Raw genomic sequence first — 22,607 nt, 5'->3', positions numbered from 1 at the left:
CTCTGTATCACTTTCACCAATCACCTTTCCAGATCTTAGCTTCATCCCACTCCCTCCGGTCTTCCCCTATCATTTCGCATTTCCCCCTCCCCCCTCTACTTTCAAATCTCTTACTATCTTTCCTTCCTCGTATATACTGTACTCTGCTCCACGATAACCGGCGATATCTCGTAGTGGGCGACCCGCCAAGCACCAGGATTGCCTCGTCCCGTGGCTCCCCGCGCCCTCTCGATACCTCCCGCCCGGGATCACCCAGGGTTCCCCCACTCTGGGAACCCCCGGGACACCAGACACCCTCTTCACTCCGGAATGTCCCCTTCCCTCCAACTCCGGGATCTCTGCCCCACCCCCCACCGCAGGTCAAACTCCAAGAGCTCTTCTACCCCCGAACTCCGGGATCGCCCCACCCACACACAGGAAATGTCCTAAATTCAGCTCCGAGCTCCCAGACTGGTGACACCCACGACTCCGGGATCAGTAAACTCCAGCCCGCCCCGCCCCGCCCCGCCCTGCCTCCACCAACAAAGCGGCGGCTGCGGCGCATGCTTGGTGCGGCGGCATGGTGGGCTCCTTGCTGTGTTATGTCCTGGCGCCGCTCGCCACTTTCCTCAGCTGGATCACAGGTGGGCGGCGGCGGGCCGGCCGGGACCGGGCTTTCTCTGCGAGCGGGAGGGCGGCCGGGCCTGGCTCTCGCCCCTTCCAGCCGCCCGGGCCAGTTGCCCTGTGCGCCGTTTGGGTTGAGGCCTGGCCTCGGGGTATCCCGGGATCTTGCCCCCTCCCCTCTATTTCTCAGATCCTTTCACCATCACCGACTATACGTCCCCGTCACCTTCCCACCTTCCATCTCCCTGTTCCCTTGGGTCCCCCCCCCCCAACCTTTTCAAATCCTCTCCTCAACTCCTCATCCCTACCCCGTACCCTCCTCACATCTGCCCTTTCGTCCTTTTCACTCCTATCCCCGAACCCCGTTATTATTCAGGGAAAGTAACAAAAGGTGTAGAATTGCCAGGTAATGGGGAAAATAATATTATCGTTTGTATCGGGACATGTCTGCAAAAGTAGGTAAAACTTATAACGAGTCAAAATACATCTGGAGTGCTGTTTACAGTATTGACATTCTTATTAAAGGTGGATTCGTGACCTCAGTGTACCTCATTCTGGCATTGCATCTTATTGTCTACCTGTACTGCACTTTATTTTGCATTGTTATTGTTCTGTGTGCTACCTCAATGTACTTTGGAATGTCATGATCTGTATGTGTGGCATGTTTTTCACTATGCCTCTACACATCTAACAGTAATAAATCTGCCAATTATACCAATTTAGTTGCGATTGGTTTACTACAGTTACGTACAGTGAAATGCTTTTGTTTTGTGTGTTAAGCGTTTGGATTATGCTATATACCATACACAAAATGCTGGAGTAACTCAGCAAGTCAAGCAGCATCGATGGAGGGAAATGTGTTTCTGTCTGAGACCCTTCATCAGGACCCCTAATGAAGGGTCTCAGCCTGAAAGGTCGACTATTTATTTCTTCCTTGGATTGATTTGCTGAGTTCCTCCAGCATTTTGTGGGTGCTGCAGAGATTTCCAGCTTCTGTGCTTTAAGATCATTCCTCAATAGTACATTGAGGTAGCAAAAAGAAAAACAGGATGCAGAAACGGCTGTAGCTGCAGGAAAAAGTGCAGTGCAGGTAAAGAGTGCAAGGGCAGTGACAAGGTAGATTGGTGGTTCAAAGTGCAGGTACAGCAAGCAAGTAGGAAAACCTTCAGAATGTTATCCACTGTATTCAGGAGATTTGCAAAGTTAGAGAGGTTATACTTCAGCTATTGGTAAGAACACATCTGGAGTACTTTGTTCAGTATTGATCCTATTTAAGGAAGTATGTATATGTGTTGGAAGCAGTTCCAAGATGTTTTATTGCACTAAATTGTGGAATGTATAGCGAGTCATAGAGCACTACAGCACAAAAACAGGCCGTTCAACTCATCTAATCCATGCTGAATTCAACCTAGTCCCACTAATCTGTACCTGGGCCATTAGCCCTCCCATCCATGTACTTATTCGAACTTCTCTTGAATGTTGCAGTCAAATCAGCATCTCCCACTTCCACCAGCAGCTCGTTCTGCACTCACACCACCCTCAGGTTTCCTTTAAACATTTCACCTTTCACCCTTAACCCATGACCTTAAAGATAGGTTCTAGTCTCACCTAACCTCAGTGGAAAAGCCTGCTTGCATTTACCCCATCAGTACCCTTCAAACTCTTTTGAGGAAATGTTTGATAGGCTGGAGGCCTAGCTGCTCAAGATCAGGATTGCAAGAAAGGATTTGATTGAAATATATGATCCTGAAAGGGAGGATGTGGAGATGATATTTTCCCTTTTCCTTTGAAAGAAAATCTCGATCACTGTTTAAACATATGTGGTCATCTGTATATAACGACATATAAGATAATATGACATGTGTGCAAAAGATGCTGGAAATCAGGAGCAATAAACACAGTGCTAGAGGAACTGAGCAAGTCTGGCAGCATCGATGGAGGGGAAATATAAACTGACTTTTTTTCTGCACTTGAGGCTATTTGGAACTCTTAAGGGTGATGGAAGGAGTGACATTAAATATTTTTATAGCAGAGGTAGACGTAGGTGAGGAGTGAGAGGATGAATGGTTGGAAGAAATGTGGAGTGTTACATGCACAAGAATATGTATGCACAGGTAAAATGAAAAACTTGCATCACAGGCACATAGTATGAGAAAAGCAGTATTTGCAAAAGAAATATAAAAATCATACAATTTTTGAATGAGAAAGAACAAATTCAGATCAAAGTTCAAAGTATGTGTACTATATACAACTTTGAGATTCGTCTCCGTACAGGCAGCCACAAAACAAAGATACCCAAGAGAATACATTGAAAAAAAGACCACCAAACACCAAAAGTGCAGGGAAAAAATAATGCAAACAATAAAACATTTAGAACTGAAATTCATGAAAGTAAGTCCACAGCCATAAAGCCAGCTATCATTGCAATCAATCCAGGAGCCCGTTAGTTGCAGGTCGCAGCCTCAGTTCAGTGCAGAGATGAGTAAACCTCGCAGAGCAGTGAGCTGAGAACCGACCCATCCCTTGCCTCCAGTCTTGACTCCCTGACCTTTTCAGTCTGGCCCGGTGCTTAAGTCGGCCAAGCAGTTCCTTGCTCTTGGACCTGGACCATGCAGCTTCAATGTACTCTTGGGTCCGAGACCCGCCACCTCGATTCAGCCCATACCCGAACTTTCCAATTTAGTTCAGTGCGTAAATTGGTGTAACCCCGGCTTGGTCCTTGCTCTTGGGCCTGGAGCCATTGCCTCGATTTTATCTTGCCTCAGTTCTGCTGTTTCAAATCACCTCCAAGTCCACTCCAGCGATGGCTCATTTCCCAGTGTCGGGCCCGGGCCCAGACCCTCCTGCCTCAATTTGACCCACGTGTGCTATGCCGCAACCATCCTGCATTTTCGAGAACTAAATTCATAGTGCAGATATTGCCAGGTTGTATAGGTGGTTCAAAAGTTCGACTCTGAAAGGGAAGTTATGGGCCATTGATTGTAGTGTTTGTTTCTGAGAAAAGGTATGATTAATAAAGTAATTAATATTTGTTTTTGCTGCCAGCAAGTCATTGCTGTGCTTCACCAGCACTGTCTTAAATCAGAAACCAAAAGGTCCATTATTTTGCAAAAAGTTGTTGTAATGTTTCTATACTGAGGTAGTGATTAGGCTTGTGCAGGTTGTTTCAAGAACTAAATGGTTGAAGGAAGGTAGTTGTTTGTGAACCTGGTTGTGTGGGAGTTTGGGCTTCTATGTCTCCTGCCTGATGACAGCTGCATGAAGATGGCATGGCCCGGATGGTAGGGATCATTTATAGGTGTTGGCTTCTTGAGGCATGTAGGTATTTACAAGAAGTTGTAATCAGTTAATTGGATCAGGTTGATTTTACTAAACGTCAGAGTAGGCTTGAGGAGTTTGTGTGCTCATGTAACTTTTTTTTATGCTCAAATGTAAGGGGAGAGTGTACTGTGAAAGGCAGGACACTTAGGAGCCTTGATGTACAGACAGCACGTCTATAGCTCAGTGAACATAACACAAGTAGACAGGGTAAAGGTGGCATATGGCATGCTTGCCTTCGTCTGTCAGGACAATGAGTACACAAGTCACGAAGTCATGTTGTAGCTGTAACAAACTTTGGTTAGGCCACGCTCGGAGTTCTGGCCACCTCATTAGAGGAAGGATATAAAGGCTTTGGAGAGGGTGCAGAAGAGATTCATCAGCATGCTGCCTGGATTAGAGGGTGAGAGGTTAGACTAATTTGGGTTGTTTCCTTTGTAGTGTCAGAGGCTGAGGGAAGATCTGATAGAAGTTTATTAAGAGGTATGGATGGGGTAGATAGAATCTTTCCCAGCATGGAAATCTCAAATACCAGAGGATGTCACAGGGCAGATTTTGTTACACAAAGTGGTGGAAGCCTGGAATATGTAGCGGTGGTGGTAGTGGAAGCAGACATGATGGTGCCGTTTACAAGGCACTGAGATAGATATATAAATATGCAGGGAATGGAGGAATCTGGATCATGTAGAGGCAGATTGGTTTCGTTTAATTCGGCGTTATGGTCAATACACACTGTGGACTGATAGGCCTGTTTCTAGGCTGTACTATACTTGGGAAAAATTAAGAGGATGAAAGTGTTATGTCTATAGAGCTTTGGCTGGAGGGTGACGCTGTAGTGTAGTGGTTAATGCATCACTACAGTGCTTTTCAATTCGTCCCGCTGCATGTATGAAGTTTGTACATTCTCCCCGAGACCGTGTGGGTTTCCTCTGGGTGCTCCAGCTTCCTCCCACAACCCGGGTATGTACGGTTAGTGTTGGTGAGGGGTGGGAATGCTATGTTGGTGCAAGAAGCATGGCAACACTTGCAGGTGGCCCAACAGAGTCCTTGCCCATCTGATTTTGAAACAAAATAACACATTTCACTGTGTTTCCATAAACTGTACTGTACATGTGACAAATCTAATCTTTAAATTTGGAATTAGGATTGTCTGGCAGCCCTTGTTTCTTGGTGGAAAACACAGATGTGTTCTTGGATGTAATGTTAGTCTGAGCCTTTGCTTATTAAGTTTGATGTCAGGAAATCTGTAATGAGGTAAGGGTGGTTTGTTTGATATGAACCTTGAGTTCTTGAAGGATCTTATTATTTAAGAGGGGATCTGAGGAGTTTAATGGTGTAGTCCTGGGAAAACGTCAGTGAGAGAGAGACAGTGCAGTGAAATGTGCTTCCTAGGAAATCTTTGAAAAACAAAATAGTTAACAGTGTAAGAAGCAAGATGGAGAATTTTTAAATTAGGAAGTAAATTTTTATGATGATTGGAATTTACAGAATCATTGAAACTTATGGCATTTGTGTGCTATTGAACTCTTGTGTGCTATTGGAATTTTTAATACCTCCGGTTTTCATTTGGGGATTGAGTTCTGAATACACATTGCCCTTTGGATGAAAATATTTTCTTTCAACTTCCCTCTATCCAATTTATTTTTTTAATTTCCTTAAACACTTCCTTACAGTGGCTAATGTGTCTTTTCTGTTAACTTGTGTACAGGCACTCAATTTCCATTAGTAATTTTTAAAATTGCTTATACAAATGTAAAGGCTCATTTGCATGATTTATTTCTCAGGTCCCCGCATTGATGATGACATTGAAGAAGAACGTCCAGAGGATTCGTGCTTGGAAACTGATGAAGTGTCTGGCAGTGGTTCCACTTCATGGTTCCCACTTAGCAAAGACCAAAGTGTTCTGCTGCAGGATTGGCTAGGCGTGCCAAGTGCAATTTCGAGAGGGGTATCAGAAGAGGAGAGGGGCACAAGTGTTGATGCTGATCAGGTCCCCCAGCAGTCTCTGACAGAGATCTTGGAGTCAGAAGAAGCCGCCATGACATGGCAGCAAGCGAGGAGCAGGCCAACATTGGGCCCACAGTTGGATCCGTGTCAGGTTGCTGCAGACCAGGGGAACACTGAGGCCCAGAGGACATCTACACCAGACACCTCCGTGAGCTGGACGCCCTCCCTTCCACAGGGTGAAAAGAAGGAGACCTCAGGTTGGATGCCAGCATCTCCCCAGAGTGCAGACAGGGTCCTCAGACCCCCTCCGACTAGGTGGCAGTTCCAACCTCAACAGTATGACCACCAGAATGTGGGCACGACTGATTGGCAGTTGATGGCATCGCACAGCATGAGCCAGCCTGCTGGCAGCCAGATATGGCACTTGCCCACTGCATTAGGCGTGAATGAAGCAGCAGCAAATACACTGTGGCAGTTCCAAAATGAAGGTGATCTTCTGATGAACATAGGTGAGAAGATCAATAGTTTGAAGGTAATTCGTAGACCATAGAACAGTCTAGCACAGTAAAGACCCTTCAGTCCACAATGTTCTGCTGACATATTAACCTAGTCCCAGGATCAATCTAACCCTTCCCTCCCACATAGCCCACCATGAGATGGTGTTGAAATTTGATGGTTTTGTTGATTCTGTTAATTAAATGGCTTGAATTAAATCCCAATACTGGCACTGACTGTACAAAGATGGCTTATGTTGAGATACTTAGTTGCTGAATAAATAGGCTTCAAGTTTTCAGTGATTTGGTATTTCACTTTATCTTCTCGTTATAGTTAATAAGTAATTAAGTCAAATTCAAGTTTTTGTCAGGTGAGCACTGGTCCAATGGGAAAACTTGCAGCATCACAGGCACGTGGCATCGGATAGACAACATTCTCAAGAAAAACAAAAAGAAAGACAACTTCAGAAGGAGAGTTTTTACAAGAAAGAGCACACTTAGAACAGACAAAGTCTATTTTAATGCAAAGTGATAGTGTTGCTGAACTGTAGTCATTAACGTTGTGCATTAGGGTTGTTCAACAACTGAATGGTTGAAGGAAATAAGTTGTTCCTGGATCTGGTAGTGTGGGACTCCAGGCTTCTGTACCTCATGACTGATGGTAGCTGTGAGAAGATGGCATGGCCCAGATGGTGGGGATCTGTGATAGCTATTGCCTTCTTAAAAAAACACCACCTGCAGGTACTATGGATGGATGGTGGGGAAAGATGTATTGGGCTGAGTCAGCTGCTCCCTGCAGCTTCTCACATTCCTGTGCATTCAAACTCCCATAAGAGACTATGATACAACCAGTCAGGAAACTTCAAACAGTACATCTGTAGAAGTTTGTTAGAGCACTCGGTGACAAGCTGAGCTCCCTTAACCTCCTAAGGAATATGCTCATGGATCTTTACTTTCCTGTGATAGATCCAGAGATCAATCAAGGACTCCGTGGAATGTAAACCATAACCAATCTCCCATGGCAGTCTCCTGATTTTCCTTAGCTTCCTCAATACTGAGGAAATTCATTATTCAATTTAGGCCAAAACTTGAGCTGTAGTTTATCATGGGATAGATAAATTACATTTCAGTGGAAAATAATGTAAATACAATTCAAATTATGTCATGATCAACAATTCACCAGATACTTGAAAGCTGATTATTCAGTTATTACATGGTTCAAAATATCTTGGAATCCAAAGAGTTGAGAATTTTTCCTGACTGGGAATAGAAGATATGCCTTTAATTACAATTAAAATTATGTCTTGTGCTCCCATCAGAATCAGAGTGCCAAAGGTTTTAGGGAGAAGGCAGGAGAATGGGGTTTAGATGGAAAATAAATCAGCCATCACTGAGTGGCAGAGCAGACTTGATGGGCCAAATGATTAATTCTGCTCCAATCCCTTGTGGTCTTACGGTAATCAGCTCAGAATGCCTGAGTAGCAATCGCTTTACAGCACCAGTGACCTCCGTTTGGGATTTGATTCCTGCCACTGTGTGGAGTTTGTATGCTCTCTCTGTGACCACGTTGGTTTCCTCCAGGTGCTCCAATATTCCACGGGTCAGGGTTAGTGACTTATGGGTGTACTTCGTTGTTGCCGGAAGCATGGTGACACTTGTGGGCTGCCCCCAGCACAATTCTCACTGATTTGATTTGACACAAAATGACACAATTCACTGTATGGTTCAATGTGTCTGTGACAAATGAAGCTCATCTTTAACCCCAGGGAAATATTCTTCGCAAAGTACTGCCTTATAAACTAATTGCTGGAGTCACCATGTGTCTTGCATCTGTTAAATGTATCAATATTCTTGACTGGCCTCATTTCTTAGTCTGAGTCCAGATAGCTGAGACAGGTCTTTGAAGAGTCCCATGCTGGTCAGAGTGTTGCATTCTCATCAACGTTCCTCTGACATTCCAGCACTCACCTACACGCTAGGGGCAATCTGCAGTATGTAACTAACATACCACCCTCTACCCCTTTCACCCAAACGAACCTCACAGGGGGAACAGATAGCATCCAAGCTCAGGATTGAAATTGGGTTGTTGGGGCTGTGATGCATCTCTGTGCTGCCCACTATGATAATCACCTGGTCCACAGCTTTGCTATGCCTTTGGCAGTAGGTGGGGGTGAGAATAGACCTTAATTAGAAAGGAAGAGAAGAAAAATTTGCTTTATTTGTCACAGTTACTGTACATTGAAACATTCAGTGGAAAGCAATGTTTTTGCATCAAATTAAATCAATGAGGATTATGCTGGGTAGCCTACAAATGCCACCATCTTTCCAAAACCAACAAAGCACACCCACATTAAAGGTAAATGTTATTAACCTTTACTGTATGGTTTAGGAATGTGGAGGGAAACCCGAGCACCAGAAGGAATCCCACACGATCACAGGGAGAACCTCAATCTTATGGTTAGCTAACAGCTATGATATGTATTTATTGAGATGCACTTTCAGAACCATTGACAGTATAAATTATTTCTGTTCCTTTGCTGCGTCTGGGGGTCACTGATGTGCTGGTTTGGTTCTCTCCCAGGCCAACTATCCAGAACGTGGGAGCCTTTAAAGAGACAGCGTGTGGATGAAGCCAGTAAAGGCGGTCTATTTGAGTTCACCATCATGTCATATAATATCCTATCACAGGATCTTCTGGAGACCAATAAAGATCTATACTCTCACTGCCAGCCAGAGTTTCTGACCTGGGAATTTCGATTCCAGAATATTATGGAGGAGTTTGAGTCCTGGGATGCTGATGTGAGTACGCCAGAAATAACCAATGCTCATTAACCATCCTGAATGTTCAACAAGTTCTTGTGCTCTCTAGAGTCCTAGAAAATTTGCAATGTTAAAGAAGCCTATTCACCACAGAAGACCCACCCAGCCTGATACCACTTTCCAATGCTAGGGCTGTTTAAGGCCCTAACTGGTACTTCTCGGTGACACTGTCCACGTGTGAATCCATTAGAGATAGTTATAACCAGTGCTGCTGGTGTGATCTCCTCTACATTGGAGAACCCTGATATAGGTTGAGGGATCACTTCTCGTTGAGCACCTTTGCTCTGTCCACTGTACCAGCCAGGATCTGGTGGAATTTAATTTCATCCCATTCCCACATCAACATGTTTGCCCACAGTCTCATCTAAGGCAAAGTTGTGGTCAGAGACGATTAGAAGAATAGCATCTCATAATCTGCCTCGGTAGTCCCCAAGCTGATGTTAGTTGCTCTAACTTACAGTAAATGTTCCCTCTTTTCCACTCTACCTTCCTCCACACGCATCAGCCCATCCCTTTCCCCTCCCACAAGTTTCCCTGCCCACTTGCTTTCCTTTCTTTCATTGTCCACTCTCCTCTCCTATCAGATTTCATCTTCTTCAGTCCTTTGTCACTTCTATCTTTTATCCCCCAGTTTCTTATGTCATTTCCACTCTCTTCTTGCCCCCCCCACCACATTTGCCTGTCTCCCCCCCCCCCACCTGAAACATCAACTGTCCATTTCCCTCCATAGATGCTGCCTGGCCTGCTGAGTTCCTCCACCACTGGATCTGTGGTCCTTTAGGTTGTGGCTCAATTACACTTCCAATTGTTAATGAAATATGAAATAAAAATGCTGAAAGTAGCAAGTTGGGCAGCATCTATAGAAATAAAAAGAGTGATGGCATCAAAGACTTTGTCAGACCTGGGAAAGAAAGAGGAAATACGAGGAACACGAGGAAATCTGCAGATGCTGGAAATTCAAACAACAACACACACAAAATGCTGGTGGAACACAGCAGGCTAGGCAGCATCTATGGGGAGAAGGGCTGTCGACGTTTCGGGCTGAGACCCTTCATCAGGACTCCTTCATTAGAAAGAGAACAAGTTAGTTTGGGTGACACAGTAGTGTAGTGGTTAACACAGTGCTATTACAGCGCCAGCAACCAGAGTTCAGGTCTGCTGTCTGTAAGAGTCTGTGCATTTTCCCTGTGACTCCTCCAGCTAGTCCGGAGTCCTCCCAGATTCTGAAGACATAAAGGTTAGTAGGTTAATTGATCACATGGGTGCAATTGGGTGGCACAGGCTTGTTGGTTCAGAAGGGCGTGGTACTGTGCTGTATCTCTTTATTTTAATTTAATTTTTTTTTGCTCAGCATAACAAAACTTACAATTTACTTACAACTTACATTTCTTCCCCTCACAGTTATCAGAACATGGCCATCAAAATATAGACATCACCACAACATCCTATACAAAAGCCCATGTTAGTATGTAGTAGCAGTAGTAGAAGGCCTCTGTTAGTCTCGATAGACCATGGATTTGCACCTTAGAAAGTTTCCAGGGTGCAAGTCTGGGCAAGTTTTTTTATGAAAGACCGGCAGTCGTCCAAGCTGCAAGTCTCCCCTCTCCACGCCACCAATGTTGTCCAAGGGAAGGGCGTTAGGGCCGATACAGCTTGGCACAGGTGTCGTTGCAGAGCAATGTGTGGTTAAGGTCGTAGTTCGAGCTTTGGCTGAGGCTTATCAGTATAGCAGATAGGTTTACATCTATATGCTGCTGAAAAGGTTGCCATGTTTTAATAACAAGTTTTAAGTTGCAGAAAAAGATCGGGGTAAGTGGACAGGACAAAGGGAGGAGATAAGTTAATAGAGTCATCTGGTCAGTGTATAAATGGGGACAATTAGAAAGTAAATGAACAAGGATGAGAGCATATAGTGATTGAGAAAAGGTGTAGAATGCCAGTTCACCTGTGCTTGTGGAGAGAAAATTGCTGAGCCAATGACACAGGTGAATGTTGAGGTAGCCGTTAGCATAACACTATTACAGCAGCAGTGACTCTGATTGAATTCCACAGCTGTCTGTAAGGAGCTTGTTCTTCCTCCCCATGACTGCATGGGTTTCCTCAGTGTGCTCCGGTTTCCTCCCACATTCCAAAGGTGTACAGGTTAGGAGGTTAATTGATCACATGGGTGCAATAGGGTGGCGCGGGCATGTTGGGCCAGACAGGAGAAAGTAAGATGGCAGAAGTTGTAGAATTAGATTTGCATCTGGAAGGCTGCAGTGTGCCCAGAGATGTGGGAGAGATACCTTGTTCAATGAGGCATGAGTATTAGTGCTGGAGGAGAGCCTGCATTGGGAGGGGCTTCATTTCAAACGTGCTGGTACTAATAACTGAATGTAATGTGTAACTAGGTAGTATTCAATTAATTGGAGTTGGGGTGAAGGTTCAAGTGATAAAAAGTTTAAAAGGGAGATGAGAAGACTGACATGGTGTAGTGAACATATGTGGAATATGGAAGAGTACAGCACAGTCCAGGTCCTTCAGCTCATGTTGTGCCTACTGATAGATCATTCTAACCCATGTCACCCTCCTAGCCATTCGTTTCTCATCCATGTGCCTGTCTAAATGTCCCTAATCTATCTGCCTCTACCATCACTCCTAGTATGGCAATCCAATCACCCACCATGTCTGTGTTTTTTTTTAAAAACATCCACCTCTGAATTCCTCCCTATACGTTCCTCTGATCCATCTTAAAATTATCCCTCTTGTCTTAGCCACTCCTCCCCTGGGAAAGTGTTATTTACAAGATCATTGCGTCTTGTGTTGTACACTGTGATCAAATGAAAGGAAAGTATGACCATATAACAATTACAGCACAGAAACAGGCCATCTCGGCCCTTCTAGTCCTTGCCGAACGTTTACTCTCACCTAGTCCCACTGACCTGCTCTCAGCCCATAACCCTCCATTCCTTTCCAGTCCATATACCTATCCAATTTTGCTTTAAATGAGAATACCGAACCTACCACTCCTACTGGAAGCTCATTCCACACAGCTACCACTCTCCTCCCCGTCTATAATTCAGCCTGAGTCCGAAAGGAGTTCAGTTTCAGTTTGTCGCCAGCAAAGAAGCACTACATGAAGTTTGCTGTTAGAGAGGCTATGTACTGGCAGAGAGAGACTCAGTCCTCCTTTTCACAAGACTACTATTCAACAGTGGAAGCTGAAAGTGAGAGCAGCAAGCACTACCCACTACACTACCGCTCTAGATGTGTCACAGCAACCATTTTGATACCAGTTTTCATGTGCTGAGGTTGTAATGAAGCATGATGTAAGTACAGGGTACTTATGAGGCAAGAAGCAGAAGGGAAATGAGTGAAAACCTTTCCAAGAATGGAGGTCTGCAGTTGATTGTAGCTTCAAGTGGTGTGTCAGTGTGTGGCTGTGCTTGTGATACCCAACCTCTACTTGGCTCCTTCCACCACTGTTCTGTTTGTTGTAACCAACCAAAACTTAGCCACATGGAAGTTACAACTGGGAAATAGGAAAGTCCTGATTTGTACAGCAGACCTTCAGGAGAGAGAGTCCAGGAAGATCCAAGTGAACGTCACCCTCCTGACACAATGTTTTAGACTGCAAGCAATTAACTACATTTTCAATTGCTAAGATCACCTACTTTAATATTTTGAATCTAGTCAGCTAAGTTTACTGAGTTAGATATTTACAGTGGTAGCATATCCAATTACCAGAACCCCTGTGAATATTGATTACTAGTGTCGGTTCCAAAAGCCTCTGAGTGTAAACTCCAGACACCCAAAATAAACCCCTTTTGTTACAGTGCTGTAACAAAACATGGCCAAGTGATTAAGGCTTTGGTCTAATCATCCGAAGGTCACTAGTTCGAGCCTCAGCTAAGGCAGCATGTTGTGTCCCTGAGCAAGGCACTTAACCACACATTGCTCTGCGACAACCCCGGTGCCAAGCTTTATCAGCCCTTGCCCTTCCCTTGGACAACATTGGTGGCATGGAGAGGGGAGACTTACAACATGGGAAACTGCCGGTTTCCCATTCAACCATGAAACTTTCCAAGGCACAAATCCATGGTCTCTCGAGACTAACGGATGCCTATGTTACAGTGTTGAAAGATGGCTCCATGAATATACAACTGGACAGAATAGTGAATGATGAAACAGATTTGTCCTGAAGTGCATTAAGTGTTGGGGATAGACAAGTTTAACAATGTGCTAGTAGCAGGAATGTACAGTAGAATGTAGAACATAGCAGCACAGTACAGGCCCTTTGGCCCACAATGTTGAGGCAGCCTTTTAACCTACTCTAAGATTAATCTACCTCTTCCCTCCTACATAGCCTCCATTTTTCTATCATCCTTGTGCCTATCTAAGAGTCTCTTAAATGTCCCTAATGTATCTGCTTCTACCGTCACACCTGACTGGGGCTTCCACACATCAACAACTCTCTGTTGATATAGAACAATTTACCTCTGACTTTCCAACCCACCAAACTTTCCTCTGGGGGAAAAGTCTCTGGCTATTCATTTGATCTCTGCCTTTTGTCAGCTTGTACAGCTCTTATCATATCACTTCTCATCCTGCTTTACTCACTAGACAAAAGCCCTCACTCACTCAGCATATCCTCATCAGACATGCAACTCCTGATTAAATTGGAAGGATATTCCTAACACTTTTTTTTAGGTTGAATTTGTAATTGGCTATTGAGCTCTGCGGACAGTACTTGCTAAGATCACAGGGTTGCAGTCCTGTCTGATGTGATGTCATTTTTCAAAATTATACTGAGTACATTCAGCTCTACCACACCACCACCTCTGTTGACCCCCTGCTCTGTCTGTAAATTATCAGACTGTGTGTCCAACTTTGTATTTGATGAGTGGAAATTTTCTCTGACTGTAAGTAACACAGAAGTCAGTGGATTTGGTAATTGTTATAAAATAAGATCCTAAGAAACAGGAGCAGGTGTGTGCCAACTGGTCTGTAGAGGTTGCTCTGCAATTCAGTAAAATGATGGCTGATCTGGCTGTGAACCCAGCTTCACCTACCTGCCTTTTCCCTGTAACTCTTAAACTGGACAAGAATCTATCTAAATGTGCCTTAAATATATTTAATGAAACAGTTTCTACTACTTCCCTGGGCAAAGAATTCCACAGATTAATTTCTGTCTGGGAAAAGTAATTCCTCCTCTGTCCTAAATCTTCTCCTTTGAATCTTGAGGTTATGTCCCCTAGATCTAGTTTCACTTACCATAGAACATAGAACACTACAGCACTAAGCTTTTACTAAGGCCACCAACACTGCTCGACTCCACTCTTGCTTCTGTTTAACTGCTGCTGAAGATTTAACTGGCTTTCTCTCAGATTTTATCCTCTCTAGACCTAGGGTCATCCAAAGTACAGCTGCTCCTGTTGTAACAGAATCTAGCTGAACTAGATTGACTGCCACTTAAGTATTATTTCTATTTAAAAATTATAAACAAGAATATGAAATCTCCTCAATTTTTTTGAATCTTTATAATTTTTTTTAGAACCTTTATAGTCTCTGTTCTCCTCTAACTTTGGTCTCTGGAATATCCCTAAATTTGACCACATGGGTTTCCTCTGGGTGCTCTGGTTTCCTCCCACATTCCAAAGACATACCATTGAGGTCACTAAATTGTGGGCATGCTATGTTGGCACCAGAAGCATAATGATACTTGGAGGCAGCACCCACCACATCCTTGGACTGCTGGTCGTTGCCACAAACAATGCATTTAGCTTGTAGAGTAAACAGTACACATAGCAATAATAAATGGGCAGTTCAGTAGCATAACGGTTACAGCACCGGCGAACCAGGTTGAGCCCTGCCGCTGAATGTAAGGAGTTTGCCCGTGACCATATGGGTTTCCACTGGAAGCTTCTGTTTCTTCCCACGTTCCACAGATGTACAGGCTAGTAGGTTAACTAGTCACATGAGTGTAATTGGGCAGCACCGGCTGGTTGGGCTGAAAGGCTAGATCTCTAAATAAATACTCACCCCACCATTGACAGCTGTGCCTTTCAGCTGTTGGATTGCTTCCCATTGCTTCCTTCAAGACGTTACTTAAAACTTGCTTCTGGTCAGTTAACATGGCACTGTGACAAATTTTGCTGGGAAAATGCTCCCATAAAGCACCTTGTGTTAAATGTCTTTAATATCTCTTATATCAGTGTGTGCTTGCTTCAGCACGGTGCCTGGTCGATGCAAACATGAAGGCGTTTGGGCGGCGTGGTAAAGTAGCGGTTAGCGCATCACCTTTCTTGTGGCTCAATTCCCACTGCTGTCTGTAAGGAGTTTGTATGCCCCCCACCCCCATGATCACATGGGCTTTCTCTGGTTTCTTCCCACATTCAAAAACGTATAGGTACAGTTACTAAGTTGTGGGCATGTTTTGTTGGTGTTAGAAACGTGGCGAAGCTTGCAGGCTGCCCAGCACAATCTACATTGATTTGATTTTTTTTACAATATTTTTATTCAGAAGAAAAAAAAAACAAGATTTACAGAGTGCAACACATAGATACATCTCAACATAACTTGTGTACATTCATATATTGCGATAAAATTGATCAAAATGTTATAGCATAACACATAAAGGTATACCACTCTGTAATCAAAAATTTAAAGATAGGTCATACATCATAAAAGAAATTTTTTATGTAAAAAAAAAGTCAACCCTCTACCAACTACCAAAGACAAAAGCTGATGGATGATAATGGATAAATTAGAAAAGAAAACGTATTCACTTAAGAAGAGAAGATAAAAATATACATAAAAGTCTGTGCACTGTTAAACTTTATAAATTGGAAAAGTAATTTAGGAAAGGTCCCCAGATATAATAAAAAGATTGTTTCGAATCTAAGACTGAGCAGCGGATCTTTTCTAAATTTAAATAAGACAATATCACATAGCCATTGAAGATGTGTAGGAGGGGTAAACTCCTTCCATTTAAGCAAGATTGCTCTCCTTGCTAAAAGAGAGGTAAAAACTAAAACCTGTAGGTTAGAAGTATTTAAAGTTATATCTTCATCTGCAATAATATCAAACAGGGCAGTAAGGGGATTTGGGTCAAATTGGACCCTAAAAAGTTGTGAAAAGGTATGGAATACTTCCCGCCAAAACTTTTCAATTTTAGGGCAAAACCAAAACATATGAATTAAAGAGGCATCAGCAGAGTTGCATTTATTACAAAGTGGTGAAACATTCGGATAAAAACTGGACAGCTTCTGGTTAGAAATGTAAGCTCTATGAACCACTTTAAATTGTAGGAGAGAATGATGAGCACAGAAAGATGATATATTAACCCGTTTAAGAATTTTATTCCATCTATCATCAGAAATCTGACAATTTAGGTCATCCTCCCAAGCTTTTTTATTTTATCTAAAAAGTCTTGTCTAGAATCAATCAACAAGTTATAGATACCGGTAATAGAACCATTAACAAAAGGTTTTAAATTTAAAAGATCGTCCAGTAAATTTTCATCAGGACCTATAGGAAAAGTAGTTAATTGGAAACGTAAGAAATCTCTAATTTGAAGGGTATCTGTAAAAATGTGTTTTTGGGAGTGCAAATTTAGTTGACAATTGGTCAAATGAAGCAAGAGATCCTGAGATAAACAGATCCCAAAAACACTTAATACCTAGTTCATCTCAATCCTTAAAGACTTTGTCAGTCATGGAAGGGATAAAAAAAAATAATTAAGGTGAATGGGAGATGATAATGAAAAATTCGCTAAACCAAAAAATTTCCTAAATTGAGACCAAATCCTTAAAGTTTGCTTAACAATTATGTTATCTGTTATTTTATTTGCTGAAAAAGAAGAATATGATCCAAGAAGAGACAATAGAGGAATTTTTTACAGAATTAACTTCTAAGGAGACCCATGATGGGCAATCTTTACGATAAATATAATAAGACCAGAAAGTAATATTCCTTACTATTGGGCTGCCAATATAAAACCTAAAATTAGGTAGGGCTAATCTACCCATCTCTTTAGTTCTTTGTAGGTAAACTTTACTTAAACGAGCTTGCTTATTATTCCAAATATAAGATGTTAAAATTGAATCTAAAGAGTCAGAGTAGGTCTTAGGAATAAAAATAGGTAAGGCCTGTAAAAGATATAAACATTTAGAGAGAATCTTCATTTTAATCGAATTAATTCGGCCAATTAGGGATAAAGAAAGAGGAGACCATTTAGAAAGCGCCTTTTTCACATAATTCAATAAGGGGTTTAAGTTTTCTTTAAATAAATTCTTGAAGTTTTTAGTAATTGTTTCACTTAGATATGTAAATTGACTTGTAACAACTTGGAATGGAAATTTGGCATTTGATGACATTAGGTCATTTAAAGAAAATAGCTCACTTTTATGTAAGTTCAGCTTATATCCTGAAAAAGAACTAAATTGGGAAATTAAAGAAAGAACCGAAGGTAAAGAAGTTTCAGTGTTAGAGATAAAAAGTAAAATATTATCAGCGTATCATGAAATTTTATGAGTTATACCTTCCCTTAGTATACCAGAAATGTCCTTAGATTCTCAAAATGCTATTGCTAAGGGTTCTATAGCTAAAGCAAAAAGTAAAGGACTAAGAGGACAACCTTGTCTAGTTCGCCGCTGTAATTTAAAGGGCTTAGAAATTTGAGAGTTAGTAATAACCTGCGCAGTAGGAGACAAGTAAATTAATTTAACCCAACAAATAAAATTAGGCCGAAAATTAAACTTTTCTAAGGTCTTAAGAAGATAATTCCACTCAATCCTATCAAAGGCTTTTTCTGTATCTAAGGATAATATACACTCTGATCTTTTTTTGGATGGTGAATATATCACATTCAATAACCGATGTATATTAAAATGTGAGTAACAATTTTTAATAAATCCTGTCTGGTCATGTGATATAATAGATGGTAAAATATTTCAAGTCTTCGAGCTAAGATTTTGGATAAGATTTTTGTAACAACATTTAATAAAGAGATCAGTCTGTGTGAAGAACATTCCCCTGGATTTTTATTTTTTTTAAGAATAAGAGAAATAAAAGCTTCATAAAAAGATTGAGGGAGTTTACCTGATTTAAAGGACTCTGATAAAACAGAGGATAAATAAGGTGTAAGTAACGTAGCGAAAGTTTTATAAAACTCCCCAGGAAAGCCATCAGGTCCTAGGGTCTTACCAGAATGTAAAGCACATATAGCCTCAGCCACTTCTTCATTGGAAATAGGCTGATCTAACTGTGTTAGGCTATCAGCAGACAATGTATATTACTGAAAAAAGCGTTCATATAGGTATCATCTAAAGAAGAGTCAGACTGATACAACTTAAGGTAAAAGTCTTTAAATACGTTGTTAATTTCAGAATGGTCGGATATCTTAGTACCATTATCTTTAAAAATTTCTGTGATTTGATGATTAACTGTAAAAGATTTTAAGCGATTGGCTAATAAACTACCTGTTCTATCCCTGTGAATGTAAAATTGAGTTTTATCCCTCAACAGCTGTCGTTCAATTGGGTAAGTCCTCAGAAGATTATACTTGAATTGGATTTCAATACACTGATTATATATAGTTGGATCTGGAGGTAGAGCATACTTTCAATTAAGATCTTTAAATATCGCTGCTAGGTCAGACCTTTCTTTATCAGCTTTTTTCTTTATATAGGTAGAGTAAGAGATAATTTCTTCACGAATATATGCTTTAAAAGTATCCGAGACCATAGTACCAGCAGTATCTCCTTTAAAATTTTCTTTAAAGAAAAAAATAATATGGTTTTCCAAAAACTTTAGAAAATTTTTATCAGATAACAATGATAAGTTAAAACACCAACTTCTATTTGGTACAGAGTAAACAGGTAATCGTAAAGCCAGAAGTACAGGTGCATGATCAAACAAAGTAATCTCCTTATAATCACAGGATCGAACCAGTGGAAGCAAGTTTCTATCTATAAAAAAGTAGTCAATCCCAGAGTACATATGATGAACCTGAGAGAAATATGAATATTCCTTTTTTTGGGGGTGTAAAAAACGCCACACGTCGAGAATACCACATTGAAATAGAAAAGATTTATAAAGTAGGACTGATTTATTCATGACAGGGGTTTTACTTGAAGAGCGATCTAATATAGGGTCAAGCCAAAAATTGAAATCTCCACCCATCACTAAGGAATACCGATTCAAATCAGGCAGAAAAGAGAAAAGACATTCAAAGAACAAGGAGTCATCTGTATTTGGAGCGTATACATTCGCAAATACGATTAGTTTATTCCCAAGACTACCCGAAGCAATAACAAAGCGCCCATTTGTATCAGAAATTACATTATGTTGAATAAAGGATACATTCTGATCAAACAGGATAGAGACGCCTCTCGATCTAGAATGAGAGGGTGAGTGAAAATGTATACCCTTCCATCCTTCGAAAAAGTGTGAAATATCATCTTTATGAATATAGGTTTCTTGGAGAAAGATTATACTAGTTTTAAGTTTCTGGATATAAGAGAAAATCTTATTTTGTTTAACAGGGTTATTTAGACCTTTCACGTTAAAACTGAGTATATTGAATCCATCAAGTATCCTTTAGTAATGTATAAAAGGTAATCACAGACATGTAGACAGCAAATAAATAAAACAGTAAAAACCTCCAATCAGCTTTCTGGAAGAACCCTTTCCCCCCCTCCCCCCGCCAAAGAGAGAAATCAGCCAAGGGAGGCTGAAGGCTAATCCTAACGTTCCCAACCCAAAACTCCGGTGGCTCCAGAAAATATATATGTATAGCTGAGCTGAATAAACAATTGTAAATATATGTATACAAAAACAAAATATCTAAGTAAATAAGTTCACTATTTATGAGGAAAAAAACATGGGAAAATATATTAATCTCAGTAAAAAGGAAAGACAAATAAGGAAAATCAATAAGTAAAAACAACATATACTTACGGGTGCAAAGAAAAGGAGTAAAGAAACAAATAGAAAATAATCAGAAAGGGAAGCGGTGTAGATAGCTTCCTACATGACTAAATTAAGGCATTCAAGGGAGAAAAAAAACCAAAATGACAAAATGTAAAATAATGAAAAAACCAAAAACCAACAATGGAATATTGTATACTATTGAAAAACAGTAAAAGACCGAAAAGTATATAAATAATCAAAAGATAGGAAAAATCTGAATGAATTTAAAGTAAAGCAAAACACCCTATAGTTTCATTCCTCAGTAATTACTGCATGTATACCCTACATAATTACTTTCAGTCAAATTACTAAAAGGAGGGTAAAAATAAAAATAACACTGAGAGAATATAATGTTTTGTTTAAAAAGAGCTGCGAGAAGGTAACATGAAAGGACCCATATAAAGGTGGAAAACAACAAAAGAGAAAATGGATGCAGTCTGCTTGCATATTTTGCATAGTTTGAAAGATAACAAGGCGCCAGTTACTTAATCAAACAAATGATTAAAACTTCATAAAACCAAGAAACCTTGTTATCAACGAAGTGCCAATTACTTGATTGGACACCTGAAATTAAAACATTTAGCATAAAGCAACTCAAGGTTAAATTTAAGGATGGAGACTTCGTAAAAATTTCTTAGCTTCTTCAGGCTTCGTAAACCAAGAAACCTTATTATCAGAAGTAGTAACCTTGAGTTTACGCGGATTTCTGAGAGAAAGGTGACAGCCAAGCTTAAAAAGATCAGACATGACCTCTTTAAAAGCCTATCTAGCTCTTAAAACTTCCGATGGATAATCTTGAACGATCCGAAACTGTTGATCACAAAATTGTAATATACATTTCTTCCTTAATTCACGAAGGATCTGTTCTTTATTCTGATCGTCATAAAAGCGAATGATAATATGGCGAGGTTTGGCAGGATCCCAATTAGGCAGTGCAGCTCGGTGAGCGCGCTCAAATTTTGGTAGTTCCGATAATATATCAGGGAATATATCTTTCAGCATTTGAGCGCAAAAATTGATAGGTTGATAACCTTCCAGTTTTTCAGGAAGCCCAAGAATTCTGATATTGCACCTTTGGTTCCTGGTTTCCAAATCTGTAAGTTTCTTCAGTAACGCGTCGTATTTTTTAAGTTGTTCCTAAGAAATTTTCTTGAAACCTTCAGTATCCTTCTGCAACACCGGCAGAGATTCTTTGTGTAGCTTAATACGAATTTCATGGTCATTCACAGTCTGCTGTATACTTCCAAGTTTCCGATTAAGTGTTTTCAGTTCAGATTTAACCAGGTCGAAGGAATTCTGTAACAAGTCAAACTTGGATTCCAAGTTATCCAGTTTATCCAATTTTTCGAGTCTCTCGGTGACATTTGTTGAGATATTTCAGCCAAAGTCTCTAAAGTAACCTCTTTTCTAGAGTGTTTTCTACTCGTGGTGCTCTCACCCAGATAGGATTAAACAACAAAGTAAGCGAATAGTTTCGGAGCATGTAGCTATTGTAACCTACTCCATTACAGCCACCGGAAGTCCTCATTGATTTGATTTGATCCAAAATTACACATTTCACTGCAGGTTTCAATGTACATGTGACAAATAAAGTTTATCTTTAAAGACATAAATTTTAAGTTGCTACTCAGTCCTCTGCTCCTGTGACAACCTAAATATCTTCTATTTCCCTATCAGATTATGTGCCTGCAGGAAGTTCAGGAAAACCATTACTATCAGCAGTTTCGGCCAGCTCTCCAGCTAAGGGGTGAGTGACCCAAAATGTACTGGAAATTATTTTTGCTACCCCTCCCCATCTTCTTATTCTGGCTTAGTCCTTCACCTGGCTTAACCTATCGCTTGCTGGTTTGTATTCATTCCCTCCCACCTTCCCCCTCATATTTATTCTCTCCCACCTTCCCCCTTCTTATTTTGGCTTATTCCCCTTCCTCTCCAGCCTGAAACTTCGACTGTTTACTCCTTCATATATCTCAGCGTGTACTCTCCATAGATCTGCTGAGTTCCTCCAGCACTTAGTGTGAGTCATTTTGGACCTTCAGCATATGTATTGATTTTTTTTTTCTCTATTCTCTAAGGAATAGATTATATTAGCTTTACTTATCACACATACAGTGGAATGCATTTTTCTGCACCAATCAAATCACTGATGATTGTGCTGGGGACAGCCCACAAATGTCACCCTGTATCCAAAACCAACATAGCATGTCCAGCAACTTACTGACCATAAGACATGGGAGCAGAATTGGACCATTCCGCCTATCCCATACACTCTTGGAATATGGGAGGAAACAGGAGTACTGGGATGAAATCCATGGGGTCATGGGGAGAATATTCAATCTCTTCCAAACAGTGGCGGGAATTAAACTCCAGTGGGTGATCGCTGGCACTGTAAACCAATGTGCTAACCACTATGTTACTCCACCACCCACACAAGGTATGTTTTTCCTTCCTGCAGACTTAAGAGTTGTATGG

At 41.1% G+C, this 22,607-nt stretch overlaps 1 protein-coding gene across 1 annotated transcript in view; it reads left to right on the top strand.

The window, feature by feature from the left end:
- The first annotated feature begins 468 nt into the window (after nt 1-468).
- Nucleotides 469-22,607, top strand: part of LOC132388572 (protein angel homolog 1-like) — a 54,497-nt gene continuing 32,358 nt past the window's right edge. The window contains exons 1-4 of the mRNA XM_059960951.1: nt 469-623; nt 5,706-6,377; nt 8,944-9,161; nt 21,813-21,882. Of these exons, the coding sequence (XP_059816934.1) occupies nt 560-623; nt 5,706-6,377; nt 8,944-9,161; nt 21,813-21,882 (1,024 nt within the window). The 5' untranslated portion in view covers nt 469-559. The remainder of the gene's footprint in view (nt 624-5,705; nt 6,378-8,943; nt 9,162-21,812; nt 21,883-22,607) is intronic.

This window comes from Hypanus sabinus, chromosome 2 (assembly GCF_030144855.1).
Source record: "Hypanus sabinus isolate sHypSab1 chromosome 2, sHypSab1.hap1, whole genome shotgun sequence".
In the NCBI taxonomy this organism is placed as follows: Eukaryota; Metazoa; Chordata; class Chondrichthyes; order Myliobatiformes; family Dasyatidae; genus Hypanus; species Hypanus sabinus.
Note: the sequence above shows the minus strand (reverse complement) of the source record. Positions and strands in the feature narration are given on the sequence as shown.